The sequence below is a fragment of the Periophthalmus magnuspinnatus genome, chromosome 20 (assembly GCF_009829125.3).
Source record: "Periophthalmus magnuspinnatus isolate fPerMag1 chromosome 20, fPerMag1.2.pri, whole genome shotgun sequence".
Classification (NCBI taxonomy): Eukaryota; Metazoa; Chordata; class Actinopteri; order Gobiiformes; family Gobiidae; genus Periophthalmus; species Periophthalmus magnuspinnatus.
This window is the reverse complement of record NC_047145.1, coordinates 13,848,965-13,866,932: the sequence shown is the minus strand read 5'-3', so window position 1 is coordinate 13,866,932 and position 17,968 is coordinate 13,848,965. Positions and strand designations below refer to the sequence as shown.

The window sequence follows — 17,968 nt, the reverse complement described above, 5'->3', positions numbered from 1 at the left end:
GTTTGCTTCTTCCTTCAGATCGATATAAGGCAGTGTCAGAAATCTGACCAGAATTGAAGAAGCGTCTGGATGAGCGGCGAAACGTTTCACTCTAAAGTTTTTGTCCAGTTGACAGAGTTAAACTGAGACCCAGCGTCCTCATATGTGGACAACACATTTTGGGTTGTCTAGGCCACAGTGCAAATTTTTAGAAGACGAATAACAGCATACAAGAACAGCAACAATGTAAATATATTGTATATATTCATTTTTAACGGTTTAGAATGTTTAGAATATTTTTTTTTATTTTTTATTTTTCTATTTTCTTCCTGCTCCTGTCAGCAGCTCGTCACACGAGGCACATTTTTCCAGGAGGCACAATTGTTTCTCATTTTGTTTTTACATTCAGGACAAATGTTGCTGTGTTCAGGGTCATCATAAATAGTTTTTACAAATCATTATTCAAATGTTTTATCAAAACGACTAAAATGTCCACATATGAGGACATTTGATTTACATATTTTTTTTTCTCAGAAACTACATAATGTAAAAAGATAATTCTTTGTATTTAGACTCATCAGGTCCCAATAAGCCCAAATAACAAAGATAAATTAATAAAGCATGTCATGCAAGAGCTCAGGTCTCAGGAGGTTAAAAAATATCTTAAGAATATTACTATGAAGTCGGTTCATTCATGACTTGTTAACACCTCTGTCACGACTCACTTGTGAGTCAGTAGGCTATATGGCCTATCTCAGAGACTTCAGTCAGTGCAACTGAACATTTTCTTTGTTTTCTGGTGATTTTCAAGCGTGTGTTTCTGTATTTTGGCTAAACAAATAAAAATTGGTGTAAAATTGGTCAAAAATATGGACCCCTGAGACATTTTATTTATTTATTTTTGTATAAAACTGCAATTAATGGTTTTGGTTAAATCTACTGGACAGGGGACACAGGGCTCAAAACTGGGACTGTCCCATGTAAATAATAAATAATGACATTTATTTTGCAAATGGACGAGGCTATATCCAGTGGTGGGTGAAGTAGTTGTAGTTAAGTTTTGTTGCATAATTAAAAGTACAGATACAGAGGTAAAAGTTACTCAAGTAAAAGTAAAAGTATCACATGAAAAAATCTATTTTAGTAAAAGTATCTGTTTAAAAGTGTTTAATTTGTTAAAGTGTAAATGTAGTGTTACAGATTAAAGAATGATACATATTTTGGTCAACAGTAGCAATACAAATTCATTTCTAAATTTTTCATGTGAATTTTGTCTATTTACTTAGTTTGCTCAAAAACTTGAAAATTTTAGGATGTTACCAAAAACAAACAAACATCAAAACATATGAAAAATACTTTCTATTTTTCAGTCCAGTTAAAAATGTTGTGGAAAGCACAGTTACCTGCTCTCAAAAGTAGTGAGGTAAAAGTAAAAAGTATATGTTCCACCATTGGATATATCATAACTAGGGAAGAATTATCCAAAATAACTTGCATGACTGAACTCAGGACTCTGTTACTAACATTGTAATGTGACCCTTAGAGAACAATGTGACTTGATTTAACCTGTGACTCAGTAGTTCCACATGCTGCTCATCCTTGCAGCTTCACTTTCCAACAGTTGCTTTTGGACCATGTTTTAAATCTGTTCAATCAAAAGCTGTCTTTCTCATTTACTCATTTGCTGCTGACATAAACATGAATGCACATCTAATCAACTGCCAATAACTATGTCTGACAACATAAAATAAAAGGACTAATAAATGTGTGTAGGCCTAATATTTTTTCTCAGGTCAAACATCACAAATGCAAGAAGGGAACAGACATATAGGCCGATATGGGTAAAATAATACAGGCCTATTCGTGTAATTGACCTTTTTATTATGGCCTTAATTGCCCAGGAAAAAAGTAAATTGGAAAAGAGAGAAAATGGGATGTGTGTTATTCTATCCATAAAAGGAAATTTGCAGGAATGTCGACGCAGGCAAAGGGAGTGTTTTGCGGACGCACCATTGTCTCTGGCGGGTGTGCTCCATTGTTTCATTTTCAGTTATGTAAATTATTTTATTAAATTAAAGGTTATTTCTTGCCACAAAATATATAAATAATTATATATTTAGCTGTATTGTTGATCACATATATAACTGACATGATGTAAATATTAAATATAACTGTTTTTGCTGATGAGGACCCCTTTGTTGACTTGGTTTGTCCCAGTGTTGTCTTGCGGAACAACAGTTTTATCAGGAAGTGAAGGGCGGTGGTTGAGAAAAGAGCATTGAACTAGCGGACGAGACTTGGGTTGTTGACAGGTAAAACGCTTTTACTATCACTTTAATGTACTTTGAGTTACAGTCTTGGTTATGAATGAGAAATAATACTCTTTTAGTATCGATGTGTGCTTTCCAAACTTTAGAACATGAGAAGCAAATTAGAATATCGTTGAAAACACGGCCAGTTGTTAGCCTTGATGCTAACTCTACGAAACCTAGCTTAACCGTTCTACATAGCATTCTGTCGTGTGATGAATATAGTGTCTCATCCCAGACTGTTTATATCTTTTGTAATTTTTTCCCCCTCTAATTCAAAGTAAATATCTGTAAAGTGCGTATCTGGGCCCGAGTATTACTTTATTATGTCTGCACAGTCTGGCCGCTAAGCGCTAACAAACGCTGTATCTAATGTAGTCATATAAACGCCCAGCTGTTACACAGAATAGAGATGAACCCGGAGACACATATTGGCTGTATTTTTTATTTTCGCACATCATTTGGTATTCAAATGTAATAATCGTTCAATTCAAATCTGATCGTATAACCTATTTGCAATTATAAGACAGCTCGTTCAAGCGGATAGAACTGCTGCAACAGGGATCAAATTTCTATAATATCCTAAAGCTAAAAGATAAATGGCCTATTGGAATGCTGGGTAATCTAGTTACGTAAGGAATTGCCTGATTTGGGCATATGTACTCGCATCAGTTGTTTCCTGTCCTGAGTAAAACCGCAGAGCTCATCAACCTAGAAAGACTAGAAATATTTCCATTTATAGCACAGTGAGGACAACACTCCTGAGGGTGGCTGGCACTGGAGAAAATTATGACCCATAATACTCTGCCTGGGTATTAGCTCAGCTGATAAATGTTGCAATGACATCATAATTTCAACATGACTTTATTTTTGACTGTGGTGTATTGTAATAAATCTTGTGTGTTTGAAAATGACACTGTTGCTAATCTGATCTAAAAATTGTACTAATGTCTTTTCTGTTCTCTGATGTGGTTTATTTCTCTGTGATATAGTGATTTAATGTATAATTGTTCTATTTCTTTGCAGAAATAAACCATCAAAATGTCTAGCAAAAGAGCAAAGGGGAAGACCACGAAGAAGCGCCCTCAGCGGGCCACTTCAAATGTTTTTGCCATGTTTGATCAGTCCCAAATTCAGGAATTCAAAGAGGCATTTAACATGATTGACCAGAACCGTGACGGCTTTGTTGACAAAGAGGACCTTCATGATATGCTTGCATCTCTTGGTGAGTGCTGCTGAAACATGTTTGTGGATGCTGCATTCTGTGTATTGTATTTGCCTTTTGTAAGCACAGCCTTTTTGCCAAACAAGCTACTTAATCCTGTTTGCTCTTCTGTAAATTGTTAGAATAACATGTTATGTCTGTTCTAAAGGAAAGAACCCAAATGACGATTACCTAGAAGCTATGATGAATGAGGCCCCTGGGCCCATTAACTTCACTATGTTTCTCACAATGTTTGGTGAGAAGCTCAATGGCACAGACCCTGAGGATGTTATCAGAAATGCCTTTGCTTGCTTTGATGAAGAGGGGACAGGTATGTATGACAGTCAATGAAATACGTTTTTGTTATCTCTGAAACAAAATCTAATCAGTACTTGTATTTGTTAGGAGTTATCCAGGAAGATTACCTCAGAGAGCTGCTGACAACCATGGGTGACCGCTTTACGGATGAGGATGTAGATGAGCTCTTCAGGGAAGCCCCCATCGATAAGAAGAATAACTTCAACTATGTGGAGTTCACACGCATCCTAAAACATGGTGCCAAGGATAAGGACGATTAGAGACAATGCCAAGATTTTTCTTTCCACCCTCTTCTCTTCCATCAGCTAGTTTTCAGTGCTGCATGTCTCAACTGATAAACAACTAAATTTTAAACAAACCAAAGCAATAAGTATCACTTTGCATTTGCTAGTGGGGAAATTAACTGTAACTATTAAAAAATAATGTGTCAAAGGTTTGTTATACTAGGCGTGAAGTAATTCACAATTCATGTGATTGGATTTAGTTGAATTTATACATTTTATAATATAAACTTTTTGAATAAAGCCCTTTATCAAGTTGTTTCTACAGTTTTTGTTTTTCTCACTAAATTGAAATGCCATTGAGACAAATACTGGAGCTGCATTGACAAGTCATGACACGTCTTCTACACCACAAGTTTAGCATGTTCACACAGGAGCTGCTCTTTGAACAGAATACATGTTCTTACTCCCATTTTAAACTTTAATGATTCAAATTGTACAAGTGTGTGAAGCAGGCTTATTTACAGTACATTTATATATATTATTTTCACAAAATAATAAAAATAAATGTTACAGGTGATGTATCTTCCAGGAATGTTTCGGTATGTACCATTTTTAATGTGAGGTGGATGTTGTCCTTTAGTTTGAGGCATTATTCTTATATTGGGGTTTGGGGCAGCTGAAAAAGCAACCACTTCACTGAGCCTTAAAACCTAAATACATAGTACGGTGTGTTTTCTTAGGGTGGCATTTACATTTCAGCCAAAATTTATTTAATTGTTCCACTTGCGAGTGCAGCTGATAGAGACATAACTCATTACCACATTTGCTGCAGAACTTACATTTTCAGTCTTTTGCAGAGTTTTGGACAGTGTTTGGAAGATGGATCAATCCCACCTCTGAACTATAACTCAAGAAGAGTTAATCTGTAAAAATATGTTAGACGTATATACAGTTTAAACCAGAAGTTTACATACACTATATAAAAAGACATACCCTTTTTTTCCTCACTGTCTGACATGAAATCAGACTATTTTTTTCCTGTTTTGGGTCAGGTGGGATTACCAAAGTTATTTCTATTTGCTAAATGCCAGAATAATACATTTTTTAGATGATTTTTCATTACTTTCTTCAAAGTCAGAAGTTTACATACAGTAAGATTACTATGACTTTAAACAATTTGGGAAAACCCAGATGACGATGTCATATCTTTGGAAGCTTTTGATAGGTTTATTAGCATCTGAGTTAATTAGAGACACATGTGGATGTATCTGAAAGCATCGCTTCTTTGTGTAACATGAGAAAGTCAAAAGAAATCAGCCAATATATCAGGAAGAAAATTGGAGACTTGCACAAGTCTTGTTCATCCTTGGGTGCAATTTCCAGATGCTTGGAGGTGCCATGTTCATCTGTTCAAACAGTTATACACAAGTATAAACACCATGGGAATGTCCAGCCATCATACTGCTTAGGCAGGAGATGGGTTCTGTGTTCCAGAGATGAACGTGCTTTGGTCCAAAATGTGCATATCAACCCAAGAACAAAAGCAAAACACCTTCTGAAGATGCTGGCTGAAGCTAGAATGTGTCATCATCCACAGTGAAACGAGTACTATATCCCCACTCTGCCAGGAAGAAGCCATTACTTCAAAAGAAACATAAAAAAAGCCAGATTACAGTTTGCAAATGTACACAGGGACAAAGAGAGACATGTTCTGTGGTCTGACAAAACAAAAATCTAACTGTTTGGCTATAACGAGCATCATTACAAGAAAAAAGGGGAAAACTTGCAAGCCTGACAACACCAGTGAGGAAAAAATAGTTTTTTTTATATAGTATATGTAAACTTTTGGTTTCAACTGTAAATAAATCACATGCGAAGCTCCCATGATATGCAACTGGACATCTGCCCTACACAATTTTCTGAGGGTAATTAATATTTGCCAATTTCTAAAAGCATACAATCAAATGAAGCATATTGTAGTCTCTAAAGGTACAGGATGGAGAGTTGAAAGTTAAACCATGGAGCCTCTCATCACAAAACAAGGGAGAATGATGGGGAGGAAAGAAAGCTAGACCTCTTGACAATGACAGAAAGAATACTTACAAGTCTGTTTTGTGATACAGAATAGTGAATACCTGCATTTAAAATTTGATCTGTGGGGTATTCTGTTACAGGGCCCAGTGACAAATTACTATATTCTGAATACTGCATTATATTATAGAGTAATGCAATAGAGGATTAAAACAGCCTAATGTTTGTTGTTTGTAATTCATTTATTTATCACCAATGAGAGATGGAAATATTGCACATGTACTCTGCTGATTTTTCCATTTTTCTCATTAATTACAGGCAGTTTGAAGCCTAGATTGAGTGGTCATATACCGTGTATTCCTATGATTTAAGAAAAGTAACTGTTCTGAATACCACCAAATGAAGGTGTTACTATAGCGGAATACAGTTACTCAGAATTTGCCTTGTGAATATGTGGCCTATTTTTGGTACCAGTTTACGTAGTGACTTTCCATCACTGGCTATAGAATTACCAGGAAGGATAACCTGAACTAGTTCTGGGGAAAGAGGCAGAGGAAAAACTATGCTAGAGCAAAGCTTAAGCTGCGCAACTCTACCAAGAGAGAATGAGAGGGTGTTTGTGAGAGAGGGTTGGTGCTAGATAGTCAGCTCTGGAGGTACGGAGCCGACTATCTAACCCTGCTCCTAAACTTAAACAAACTCTAACCTTAATCATATCCCTGTGCCTAAACTTCATCACTTTCACATGTCTCTGTTAGGTCCTGTTTGGTCCTGCTGTAGTCCTGGATTAGTCCGATTCTAGGCCAAGCAAATTCTGAAATAAGTCCCAGTTTCATCCCAAATAGAATACTATCAAACACCAACCTGAGTGGAGAGGTGTAGGTGTGTAGAAGTATGAATGAACCATGGACAGACAGACTCCGTGCACAGGATCAGGAGCCCCGATGAAGCCAGATACCCTCTGCCCCCCGTAGAAAGACAGATGAGTTAGAGTTTCTGTGAAAGACTAGGAGTTAAGGTAACTATTGATGGATGTGATGGAAGGAGAGGTGATAGATGTGCTGAAGGATCTGTGGATGGACTTGACATCCACAGATCTCAAGACCTTGTCTTGTCTTAGGTTGCAGGCACACATTGATCTACTGTTGCTACTGCCATAAACATTCTATTACATTTTTTTATATTACAAAAACATTGGCCAAAACACTGAGATGTTAACACTCTTGTAAAATGATTGCTAAAATTGTTAGCTATAAAAATTGCTATTGCTGGGTTTCAAATTACATTACAACATTCTATAGGCCAATAATATTTAAAACAGATGGGGACAGCTAAAACAAATAGTGTTCAAATGCATTTTAGTTGTAATACAGGTCTTGGGTCTAGTCATTAATAGAAATTATCAGGTTCAACAGTTGTGCAGTTTCATGGCAAAGTACAGTATAATCAATAGGGGAAACTGGCTCTTGCCCCCAGGTGGGCGATGACATCATTGTATTCTAGGATCTGAAAACCACCAATAAAGCAGCTGTAAGTGCAGAATATTGCACATGAACAGAATTTTACAAGGCACCATAAATAGCCGTGATTGAGTAGGGACGTAGGATAAGGACACTAAAGAAAACAATTCTTACCGTTCACGTTAAAAGTTGGAATTATATTTACATAATGAGGGCTTTTTATTGGTTATTGGTATTTTTGGTACAATAAAAGTTGTGGACAGCGGACTTTTATTGGAAAACGCCATCTTATGGATGCGGTGTGGAGTTACAGAGTACATGAGGCATGCATAATTAAGTAAAATATATATATATATATATATATATATATATATATATATATATATATATATATATATATATATATATATATATAAAATTCAAAATAATACCTAAAAAACCAAATAATTGAAAATTATTTTATTTTCAAACTAGGTTACTTGTGAAATATGGGAGACGTCCGAGGCACCTTGAACGTACCACAGTCCTGTGTTACGGAATGGACTGGATCCACGTTTGTTCCAACATCCTTCTCTTCGTCGCGTTATAACATCAACTTGAGGACGTCTGCCTCATGGTACCAGTACGAAATAATTTAACAAGATTATGGTTTAATTACTGGTTTCTGGGGGGCATTTAGTGTTCGGTGCATTGTTGTGTGGAGATTATTTCTTGTAGGCTAACAGCTATGCTAACAGTTTAGATAACCCTGAAGGTTGATACAGTGTCCTGGATCCTATGTATGTAAGCGAAACTAAAATCAAATTAAATTAAATATGTGTATTTTATTATAAACTCTATTTATGAAGATCAATGTTAGTAATGTTACTCTTTTTCTTTTAGCAGTTGTCCGAGAGTCATGGCTCTGAAGTTACTCCAAAGACTTCCTAAGCAGGTGGGACAGATCGTCATTCACCGCTATGCTTGTACCAACTCAGGGCTCCTCTTCAGGTGCCAGTCTGACCTGCACCTGTGTGTGGCCTGCTTGTGCACCTTATCTCCAAACTGCATCCAAAACCACGGCTGTCGAAAACGACAACTGGACGGGACAAGGAGGGGGCTGACCACTATAGTCCGTGAGCCGTCATTCGCGGGCAGCAGTTCTGTGGGACTCCATAAAGATTCATTTTCTCGATTCTGTCTGATTCAAATGCACCATGCGACTCCAGCAGAAGAACAGACTTTCTACACACGTCTGAACAAGTGCACTTCATCTCGGCAAGTCTTCAGATTCCTGCGCTCTGTGGAGGTTATGACAGACAGCATGGCAGCAGCATCCCTCCATCGTGTAGCTGAATTGGAGCAAGGGGTAAATTGTTTAAAAGACCCTTCAGTGCTGGAAGAGCACACCATCAGAGTTCTATGCAAGCAGCTGGAGGAAGACTCTGGGCGGCTAACGGATGGTGGCCTGATATCTGCGCTTCTAGCCTGCACACGGCTCTACCTGGATCCCTGGAGTACTCTGATGGTGCGCCTGGTGTCTGAGAGCCAGGAGAGACTAGACCGGGGATACCTAAAAGTAGGGCATCTGTGTGACTTGGGTCAGGCCATGTTGGCGCTGGAGGGTCCTGGGTCTGTCATGTTGGAGCAGGTCATGTCTCAAATTCAAAAGCAGGAGCCAGCACAGTGGAGCTTGGCAGATCTTAGAGCGATGTATAAACTGTTACAAAGTGGTGCCGGTTTTGATGGGAAATACTGTGACCTACTGAATGCAATGCACACTCATGCAGTTACTGTCACTTCTCACATGAACCCTGCCACTGTCAGTGAGCTGCTCGGTGTCCTCACAAGTCTGAATCAAACTCAGGCCATGCCTTTGGTGATCAGTTTGTGTAAACGGGCTGTCCGCCATGTGCCTCATTTTAGTGATGAGGAGCTCACTCTTGTTCTAGGAGCACTTATGCACTTTGGTCACAGTGATCATTACTTTGTGGATGCCATGGAAAAATATGTCCCCACGATGGCCTTCATTTCCCACCCAGAGACAGTTACCAAGGTGATGCAGTTCTTTGGGAGAAGAAACATCCTTTCCCCAGTGGTGTTTGATGCTGTAGCTGAGAGTTTTGTGTATAGGGCAGATGAGTACACTCCCAGTCAGGTGGCCAGGCAAATCATGCCATTTGGAAAGCTTGGCTACCTCCCTCCAAATGCAGCCAATGTGTTCAGAAAAGTTGAGACCATTTTGCACACTCGTTTTTCACACTTCCAACCTCGCACTTTGCTCAATGTGCTTCATTCCTGCATCTTGGTGGAGAGATTTCCTGTGAACTTTGTCTCTAAAGTTTTCAGCAGTTACTTTCTCCAACAACTGCAAGGTAAATATTATGTCATATAGATCTTTAGCATTGTCATGTCTGAATGGCATGCATTAAATATTTGTGTTATTGTTTTATTCAGAGCAAGGTACAGGAATAGATCGATATGTTCTTGCTCAGCTAACTCAGCTTTACATGACTATGAAACTGGAGTGTCCTTTCTATGAGGTACTGCATTAAACATTTTTGTATTTATTTAAAACATTGCAACCTATAATATTCTTTTCAATGGCATTATCAACAATATTCTACATTGTTTTTTTAGGGACCACAGCTTCTTCCACAATACCGTGTCAAGTCTTTCCTCATGCCTGGTCATTCGTTGGAGACTCCAGTTGACGTTCATTTGTACAATTCTGTCAAAACTGGATTGGTGGATTTGCTTGGTGCTCGTTCATATTTTGGCTCTAAAGTTCTGACACCATACTGCTACACACTAGGTAAGATTATGAGTAAAACATTTGTCAATCGTTTTTTCAAAACACAATAAGTCTGTTGTAACCCACAGATGTGGAGATCAAACTTGATGAAGAAGGTTTTGTCTTGCCTGCCTCTCATAATGATGAAGTTTTTAAGAGGTATTTTCAAGGGGTTTTTCCCGGACGTCATAGTGTGACTTGTGAATTAGTTTGAGTTCTTCCTGATTCCTTTTGTTTGCAGAATAGCACTTTGCATTGACGGACAAAAGAGGTATACTTCTAATAAAAGGCAGCTATTGGGTAAAGAAGCTACAAAACAACGGCACCTAAGGCTTCTGGGATATGATATTATCCAGGTAGGACAGTTTAAAATTACACTCATTTTTAATCAAGTCCTGATAATGACTGATGCATGTTTTGTTCAGATTCCATTTTATGAATTTGATAAACTCCGAAACAAGACCAGTGTTGTGGAGTATCTGCACCAGAAGATCTTCCCCCACAGCTACAGACTCAGCTGGTGATTTAACTATTTAGATCCAGACATCCATTTGTGCTCAACTGCCAAAAAATAAGAATGAATGTACAAAGCTGCACTGGAAAATTGTTTTCATGTGCATAATCATATATGACACAGATTCCATTTGAAAAATATATTTTATTTGTTGTTGGCAACTTTCATGATGGACAAAATGTACAAAGCAAAGAGCCCAACTCCAACTATAGTGTGTATATATAAAATATTTATAAAATGGTAAACCCCCAAAGCATGATTAATTTTAAAAAGTTACCACTATCTCTAACCTGCAAAGCAACTGATATCAGTCTTATGATTTAAGGCTTGGAGTGCGGTTAGATAAATACAAATAAGAGGCTATCATACATTTGCTGAACTAAGCTGGGATCTGGGGCAGGCCGAACTCATCCACAAGAACACCATCCTGGAAAATGGAAAGCAATCGATTTAGAGTTGCTTTAAAACAAGCCTTCACCATACAGTAATACAAGCAAGCATTACCCTGTTGTTGGCCCTGTCACCAGGAAGACCTTCTGGGATTGTGGGTGCTGTTGAGGCCTCATCAAGGTAGGAGCTGTCATCGTCCAGCAAGAGCTCATCTCCTAAAGCATCCAGTTCTGTGTGCAAAGAACTGCACTGAGCAAAGACCTAACAGTAAAGCACTAGACCAGTGTGTTATTAACTGACCTGCTTCCAGATCATCTTCATCAATGTCAGGGGTGCCATAGCTTCTGCCCAGAGCATCCTGAATCTCACTGGCATCTTCCATCATGTCCTCTAGTTGGTCTTGAAGATCCTTAAAACAGACAGGCATAAAAAAAATTTCTGCAACAAACTGACTGTTACAAGATATAACTTACCTCAATTTTATCAATTTTCACATTCTTATATGCTTTCTTCATGTCTTTGAGGCCAACTTTCATAGCGTCAACCTGCCAGAAACACACATTAGTATAAAACATATGATTGATAATGGTGAGATTACAGTATTTCCATATCTTACAGTAGTTTTAGTGTCTTTTAGTGACTGAATTGTGTAGTTTGTTTGTTCCATGTTAAACGATTGCTGCATTAAATTGTCCCGTTGGTTTTCATACCTAAAGGAAAAAAAAACATTGAATTTAAAATTAAGAAGTCAATATTTGTGATATAGCAACTCAGATTTACTACTTACATTCTTTTCTGCTTTAGAACTCTCATAGCCTTCTGTTTCACCATATTCTATAAAATAACAAGTTATCAGTCTCAGTTATTCTACAGATGCTTTAATATTTCTTTCCAAAATGCTTTCAATTACCTTTGAAGGTCCATCTCTCATTTTCTTCATCTGGTCCTTATACTTCGCAAGTTCAACATCTAGTCTGGCTATTTTCTTGTCAACTGATTCTGCTCTAGAGTCGACCTAAAAGAAAAACAATAAGACATTTTCAGGACGAACTATACAATACACAACTAAAGTTAATGTATGTGCTTCTGTCCGTCATTTGAGTTAACAATAGATGGGGCCAATACGATGAAAACAACTAGTTAAACCGGTTGATGACAGTCGTTTAACTAAGTGTGGACTCAGGAGTAAAAACTCAGCTCAATATGACATAATGCAGATTTCTGACATGCCAACCAAACCCATTGTTTTGTTAATCAAGTCATCTTACATGAAATCGTAACAGACATCAGTGACATAGATTAGATTTGACATAATGTAATACCATTCGTAGTTTAGCTTTGGCAGTATTTGAGTTTTGTTTCATAAAGTTTGACAAAGTGAGTGCTGGGTGTCTAACTTCCATAGTTGTTTACTCCCTTAAATAGCCCTCAAAAGTTGTTTCAAATCACTACTTACGTTTCCGATACAGTCGCTGAGGTTTGGTGGGGGGGCCTTAGGCTTCCCACTGCCGAAAATACGATTCATTATGAGATTTAAAACGAAAAAGACAGGACAAAACCTAAATCTTGCTGAACACAATCCGTCCCGAGCTAAAATCCAGCACCCGGAAAAAGTGTTTTATTGACGTCACAGGAGACACGTGACTCAGCTAAAAAAAACAAAAAACACACACAAACACACACTTTTAAATGCTTTATCGGGATTGTGCTATTTTATTTTTGTTTTGTATTTATAATTTCATGATATCTAATTAATATGATCCAGTGGTGGATGATATAAAAACAAAAAAAAACACTGAAACATCAAATGTACCTGAAACTGTGTGTAAATAATTGACCACAAGAGGAAGCTGTTTTACAATAAATAGAGTTAATATATTTTGGTTTCGCTCATTGTTTAATCTCGTCAGCTTTCTTCACCTGACCGTCTCTTATTTGACAGGCAATTATCTGACCACAGATAAACACAGCAAATACACAAGTATCCCTAATGAATAACCACAGAACACATTTTCTCTCTTATTGTATTATTATTGAAGGGATAGAAGAGACAAACAGATTTATTCAAACTGATCAAATAGATATGCATTATACATTCAACATTGTTTGCAACAACACAAACCATGAACCATAGGTTGCGTATGTTTCTTTACTGTTGCATTTAGGTCTACTGACATGCTTAATGCATTCTGTGCTATGCATGTATGAAACTTTATTTTTTACATACAATTTTGTACTTACATCATATTTACAGCACACTCTGTGTTCAGACATGTAGTTGTGGTTTAAGGTTGCACTTTTCCTCTACAACAAAGCACACATATTTAATTTTAAATGTAGTTACAATATACAATGATATATTATGTATGTCATTGTTACACAACTTTTCAAACTGGACAGAACTCCAGATTCAAAGCTGATAGAGCCCTCTGACAAATTTAAATGCACATCTGAGTCCAGGATCTTCAAATTAATTACAGTAAAACTCAGGGTGAGTCAGTCAGTTGTACGGCATTGTGGTCCAGCAGCACAATCCCAACACATCTCATCTCAGATCATAATTTAAACATATAAAATATCTCCCCTGAGATGTAAATATAACAGGCTGAAGGTGCTGCTTGACCACAGCCTCTTAAAATCCTCTATCTTGACATCCTGGACTGTAAAAGGCACATTTGTTTGGCAAGTATTCAGTACAGTTTCATGGATGGGAGCTATGAAGCAGACTTAAACACTAAATGCTTAATTTAGTAGTACTTAAGGATTATTTGGCACAAGCTTTAAAATTGATGATTATTATTTTTAAAATGTAAAATGACTTTAGGCTGAGGAAACTATGTATTTATTAAAAACTATGTGTTTATTTTTCAATTGTCACTGCCGTCTGATCAAGATTATTGTCACTGCCATCTGATCAAGATAGTTGAATGATGAAAGCAATACTTATTTGATGAAGATTTGATGATTGAGAAGATGGCCATGTTGGTTGTGCGTGTCCTATTTCCAGTAAATCCTTAATCGTCACATTGCTGATGTGACATGGGTCAGGCCTAGATCATTGGAGTCTTCTTTTCCTATGTGGGAAATGGACGACAGTTCCACTGCTAGTCATGTGGGCTTAGTCCCATCAGGGTTCTCCAGGGGCACGGCCATCTCTCGCACAGCACTCAGGGCCTTCTTACTTCCAGACACTTTGTCTCCCTTCAGCCGTGCAGAGAGGCAGAAGTCTTTGAAGCAGCGCTTAAAGTTCTCGTCCAAAAAGGCGTAGAGTATGGGGTTCAGGCTGCTGTTGGTGTAGCCCAGTGCCACACAGAAGAAGTAAGCAGCTGTGATGGCAATGGACTCTGGGATGCTCACTAGCGCCTTCACCAGGATAAAGATGTGAATGGGAGTCCAGCACACCACAAACACAGCCACCACAACCACCACGAGTCTGGTGATGCGGCGAAGGTTGCGGTCCTTCTCTCGAGAACCAGACAGCATACGCACACTCTTCAGCCGCAGCACCATGAGGGAGTAACACACGGTGATGATGAGGACTGGCACCACAAAGGCAAAAACAAACACACACACTTTCATCAGTGTGTCCCAGTACACATACGGCTCAGGAAACTGTAAGGCACACTCCGTAATGCCTGCAAGACAAGTCAAATTACAAAGAACTTTTAGCAAAAGGCAATTAAATGGCACTCTGCTAGCTCCTAGAGTTGGGCTAATATGCACTCCAAAGTGAACATTTTGCCTTCAAATGAAGATTTTATTCATAATTCATAAGGATGAAGAAGCAGGGCTAATGGAAGGGTCTGAGGTGGATTTGATTAAATATATTTTTGCTTTTAAAATATTAGCCTTTTCATTGCCAAGTTCACTTAAATACAAAAATAATGTTGACTGCAATCTCACCACTATTTGTTTGCGTTCCTCCCAGAACAAATGCAGGTATCCCGGCAGCTGAGGACAAGATCCAGATGCAAACATTTATCATTTTGGCCTTAACTGGGGTGCGGAAGTCCAAGGCTTTGACCGGATGGCACACTGCAACGTAGCGATCCACACTCATCATGGTGAGGGTGAAAATACTGGTGAACATGTTGTAGTAGTCAATGGCAATAAACACTTTGCACACCACCTCTCCAAATGGCCACGAGTTTAGCATGTAGTCTGTGCTCTGGAAAGGCATTGCGGTGGTCACCAGAGCGTCAGCCAGGGCTAAGTTAAAGATGTAAATGTTTGTAGCAGTCTTCATTTTGGTATACCTAGATAAACAGATTACCAACATTAATTCATTTTGTGAGTGTTGTGCACAGCTTTGTATGACTTCACATCTAATCCTATTATGAATTACACTAGCTCTAGGGCTACGGCTGGGCTATGTCTTAGAATTTGTAATGTAATTCTTCTGACTTGGGTTCACTGTTGTGTGTGTATATATATATATATATATATATATATATATATATATATATATGGGGGGGTGCGTGGGGGGGGGGGGGGGTTCTGCATAATATAAAATGTTATGGTACATGCAAGAAATGTCTTCACTTAACATATTGTTTGTATTAATTGACCTTACAAAAGTTGATGACAGGTAAAGTTGATGACAGATAAGGCCATCCATGATGATTAATGATTAATAAAGTTATTTTGAGCCAACATTCCGAGGATCTCAGTTGGCAAGCTGTATATTAGTCTATTCCAGATGTGTTTATCATTGAAAGTTTGACAAACCACATTAAGTTAATTAAGATTTTAAGAAAAGTATGAAATGCACAATCTGCCACTGAGAGCGCATCTCTGTGATCTTGTTTACACTTAATCCTCCAAACCCATTTGAGTAGTCAGCTGAATGACCCTCTGTGGAGCACTAAACCACATAATGCAGTCCTTTTCACTTGTAAAGTGATAAAAGTGTGTCTGGCCACAGTCAATGCGATTGATCTGGAGTAATGGCTGTCTGTGGACCAGAGCATTCAGGATGCCACTGCTGCTCCTCACTATATATCAACAAGATGGCTCCTCTAAACTTCATAAATAACAGCCAATGAGCTGCAGGCAGCCTCTCCAGTTTAGGAGTAACTGATAACATGCCCAGTCAGATCAGTAAGGATTTATCGAACATCTAACAAACATGTAGGGCTATTGCATTGTTAAAACTACAGAAATCAAACCTTTTAGAACCAAATGCAGTCATCAGAGCTCATAGGTGTTACAATATTTTAACATTAAATTTAAACATATATGAAACAATGTGCTTGTCATATTTTATCATCCAAATGAAGTGAGGCGCTGACCAAGCAACGTGAATGCATTTGTGACTGTTGACTGTATCCAGGAACAAAATCCAGTTAGAGCAGATGGCACATACAAGGTCAATATGAAAACTATAAACAAAAAGCTTTCATGGAATCATCAATACTTTATTGTGCTTTAACCTAAAGGTAATTGACCATGTGGATATTACGCTTATCCTCACCTAACGATGACGTACATGACGAGACAGTTGCCAAAGAGCCCAACCACAAAAACCACGGAGTACACAGCGGTGATGATAGGGATGATGGGGGACATGCTCTCATTCGGCGTCACGTTCCGGCTGTCCGTGTATCCAGATGTCCAGGATGACGACGCGTTCACCGGACAGTTCTCCAGAAGTCCGAAGACGCACTTACTGTCCTCTTTGTAGATTTCAACTTCCATCCCTGATACCTCACCGTGCCAATGCAAAACACCTAGGTTTGAAATGGCTGCGGGGAGATATAGGCTGTTTACGCACACAAATAAACGCAAATAAAGACAAAACCGTGCGCCTCAAAGACAAGATATGAAATAAATCAACACAGATTTCAAAAGAGAAATCTAGGCTATTACTTTTAGCTCTTGTACAGAAAGTCTCACCTGTATTCTTCAAAGCAAAACGCGCACAGTAAGCACATGCACACATCTGTCGGGTCACTCACCTGAATAAGCCAAACTAAAGCCCGCTTCAATTAAAGATTAAAGTGGAGTGGAGTACAGGGGGTCCTTTTTATCTGGAACTGGAGCCGTTTTGCTTGTCTCCCAGCTACCAGCTCAGCAAAGTTTGGAGACGGTTCTGTGCGCCCGGTGCGCGGTGACAGCGGCTTTGCGGACTGACGTGCACGCGCAGCGATGGCGCGCAGAGAAGCTACGGACTCAACACCAACACACGAACACACAAATCAGAATATGAGATGACAGGGCGATGACAACAACCTACGGGCAAAATCACAGCCACGTGCAGGCGAAATTTTACTGAAAACAGATGTTGTTGACATGTGTATGTCTGTGTAATCCCTCAGTCGTCTATGTGTAACATAGTTGATGTTAAGAGGTATTTTCCTTAAAGGTGTGCTATGTAACTTTTTGGTGGAGGGTCCAAAGAGTGCTGTCTCCATGGAAATGTTTTTAATATCAATTTACGCTTTTAAAATTAGGCTTTGAATGCACAGTCCTATTTTAACTTAACCGTCGTACATTAAATACATATAAATATGCATCTTCTTTGTAATGACATGGACAACGTGCACTTGTCCTGGGGGGGAGGGGTGGGGGTGGGGGCTCTGCTTATGTGCTCTGAAATTGCACAACCAAAACAGGAGACAAAACAAAAGGACACAACAAACCCAATCAGCACAGGTCAATCTTAACTTGTTCAGCCTGATCATGTTGTGGGGCCATCATCATTACAGTCAGAGCTCAGGAGTCTAAGTGAAGCACACTGTGTAAGGCCACTGAGGTTTGATGGATG

General features: G+C 38.6%; 4 protein-coding genes across 7 annotated transcripts; 2 read left to right on the top strand and 2 right to left on the bottom strand.

Annotated features, from left to right (window-relative positions):
- The first annotated feature begins 2,196 nt into the window (after positions 1–2,196).
- On the top strand, positions 2,197–4,358 carry myl12.1 (myosin, light chain 12, genome duplicate 1). The gene is made up of 4 exons (XM_033986126.2): positions 2,197–2,291; positions 3,315–3,513; positions 3,662–3,823; positions 3,898–4,358. The coding sequence occupies exons 2-4, from the start codon at positions 3,330–3,332 to the stop codon at positions 4,068–4,070; spliced, it is 519 nt and encodes a 172-aa protein (XP_033842017.1). The 5' UTR covers positions 2,197–2,291; positions 3,315–3,329; the 3' UTR covers positions 4,071–4,358.
- A 3,682-nt stretch (positions 4,359–8,040) lies between these two features.
- On the top strand, positions 8,041–10,871 carry fastkd3 (FAST kinase domains 3). Of its 4 annotated transcripts, none has more exons than XM_055229981.1 (7): positions 8,041–8,308; positions 8,408–9,879; positions 9,962–10,047; positions 10,145–10,319; positions 10,388–10,457; positions 10,540–10,654; positions 10,724–10,871. In XM_055229981.1, exons 2-7 carry the CDS (start codon positions 8,424–8,426, stop codon positions 10,820–10,822), a joined length of 2,001 nt encoding a protein of 666 aa, XP_055085956.1. In that variant the 5' UTR covers positions 8,041–8,308; positions 8,408–8,423; the 3' UTR covers positions 10,823–10,871. The 4 variants fall into 4 exon arrangements, with proteins under 4 accessions (XP_055085956.1, XP_055085954.1, XP_055085955.1 ...); XM_055229979.1 differs by having other exon boundaries at positions 8,043–8,141; XM_055229980.1 differs by having other exon boundaries at positions 8,049–8,147.
- A 250-nt stretch (positions 10,872–11,121) lies between these two features.
- Positions 11,122–12,817, bottom strand: chmp5b (charged multivesicular body protein 5b). Its single transcript, XM_033985681.2, has 8 exons — positions 12,659–12,817; positions 12,113–12,217; positions 11,990–12,036; positions 11,819–11,912; positions 11,676–11,747; positions 11,503–11,611; positions 11,317–11,432; positions 11,122–11,239 (listed from the first exon to the last, which is right to left on the bottom strand). Exons 1-8 carry the CDS (start codon positions 12,725–12,727, stop codon positions 11,192–11,194), a joined length of 660 nt encoding a protein of 219 aa, XP_033841572.1. The 5' UTR covers positions 12,728–12,817; the 3' UTR covers positions 11,122–11,191.
- A 633-nt stretch (positions 12,818–13,450) lies between these two features.
- Positions 13,451–16,760, bottom strand: LOC117388191 (kappa-type opioid receptor-like). The gene is made up of 3 exons (XM_033985680.2): positions 16,676–16,760; positions 15,106–15,458; positions 13,451–14,837 (listed from the first exon to the last, which is right to left on the bottom strand). Exons 1-3 carry the CDS (start codon positions 16,690–16,692, stop codon positions 14,311–14,313), a joined length of 897 nt encoding a protein of 298 aa, XP_033841571.2. The 5' UTR covers positions 16,693–16,760; the 3' UTR covers positions 13,451–14,310.
- Positions 16,761–17,968: the final 1,208 nt, after the last annotated feature.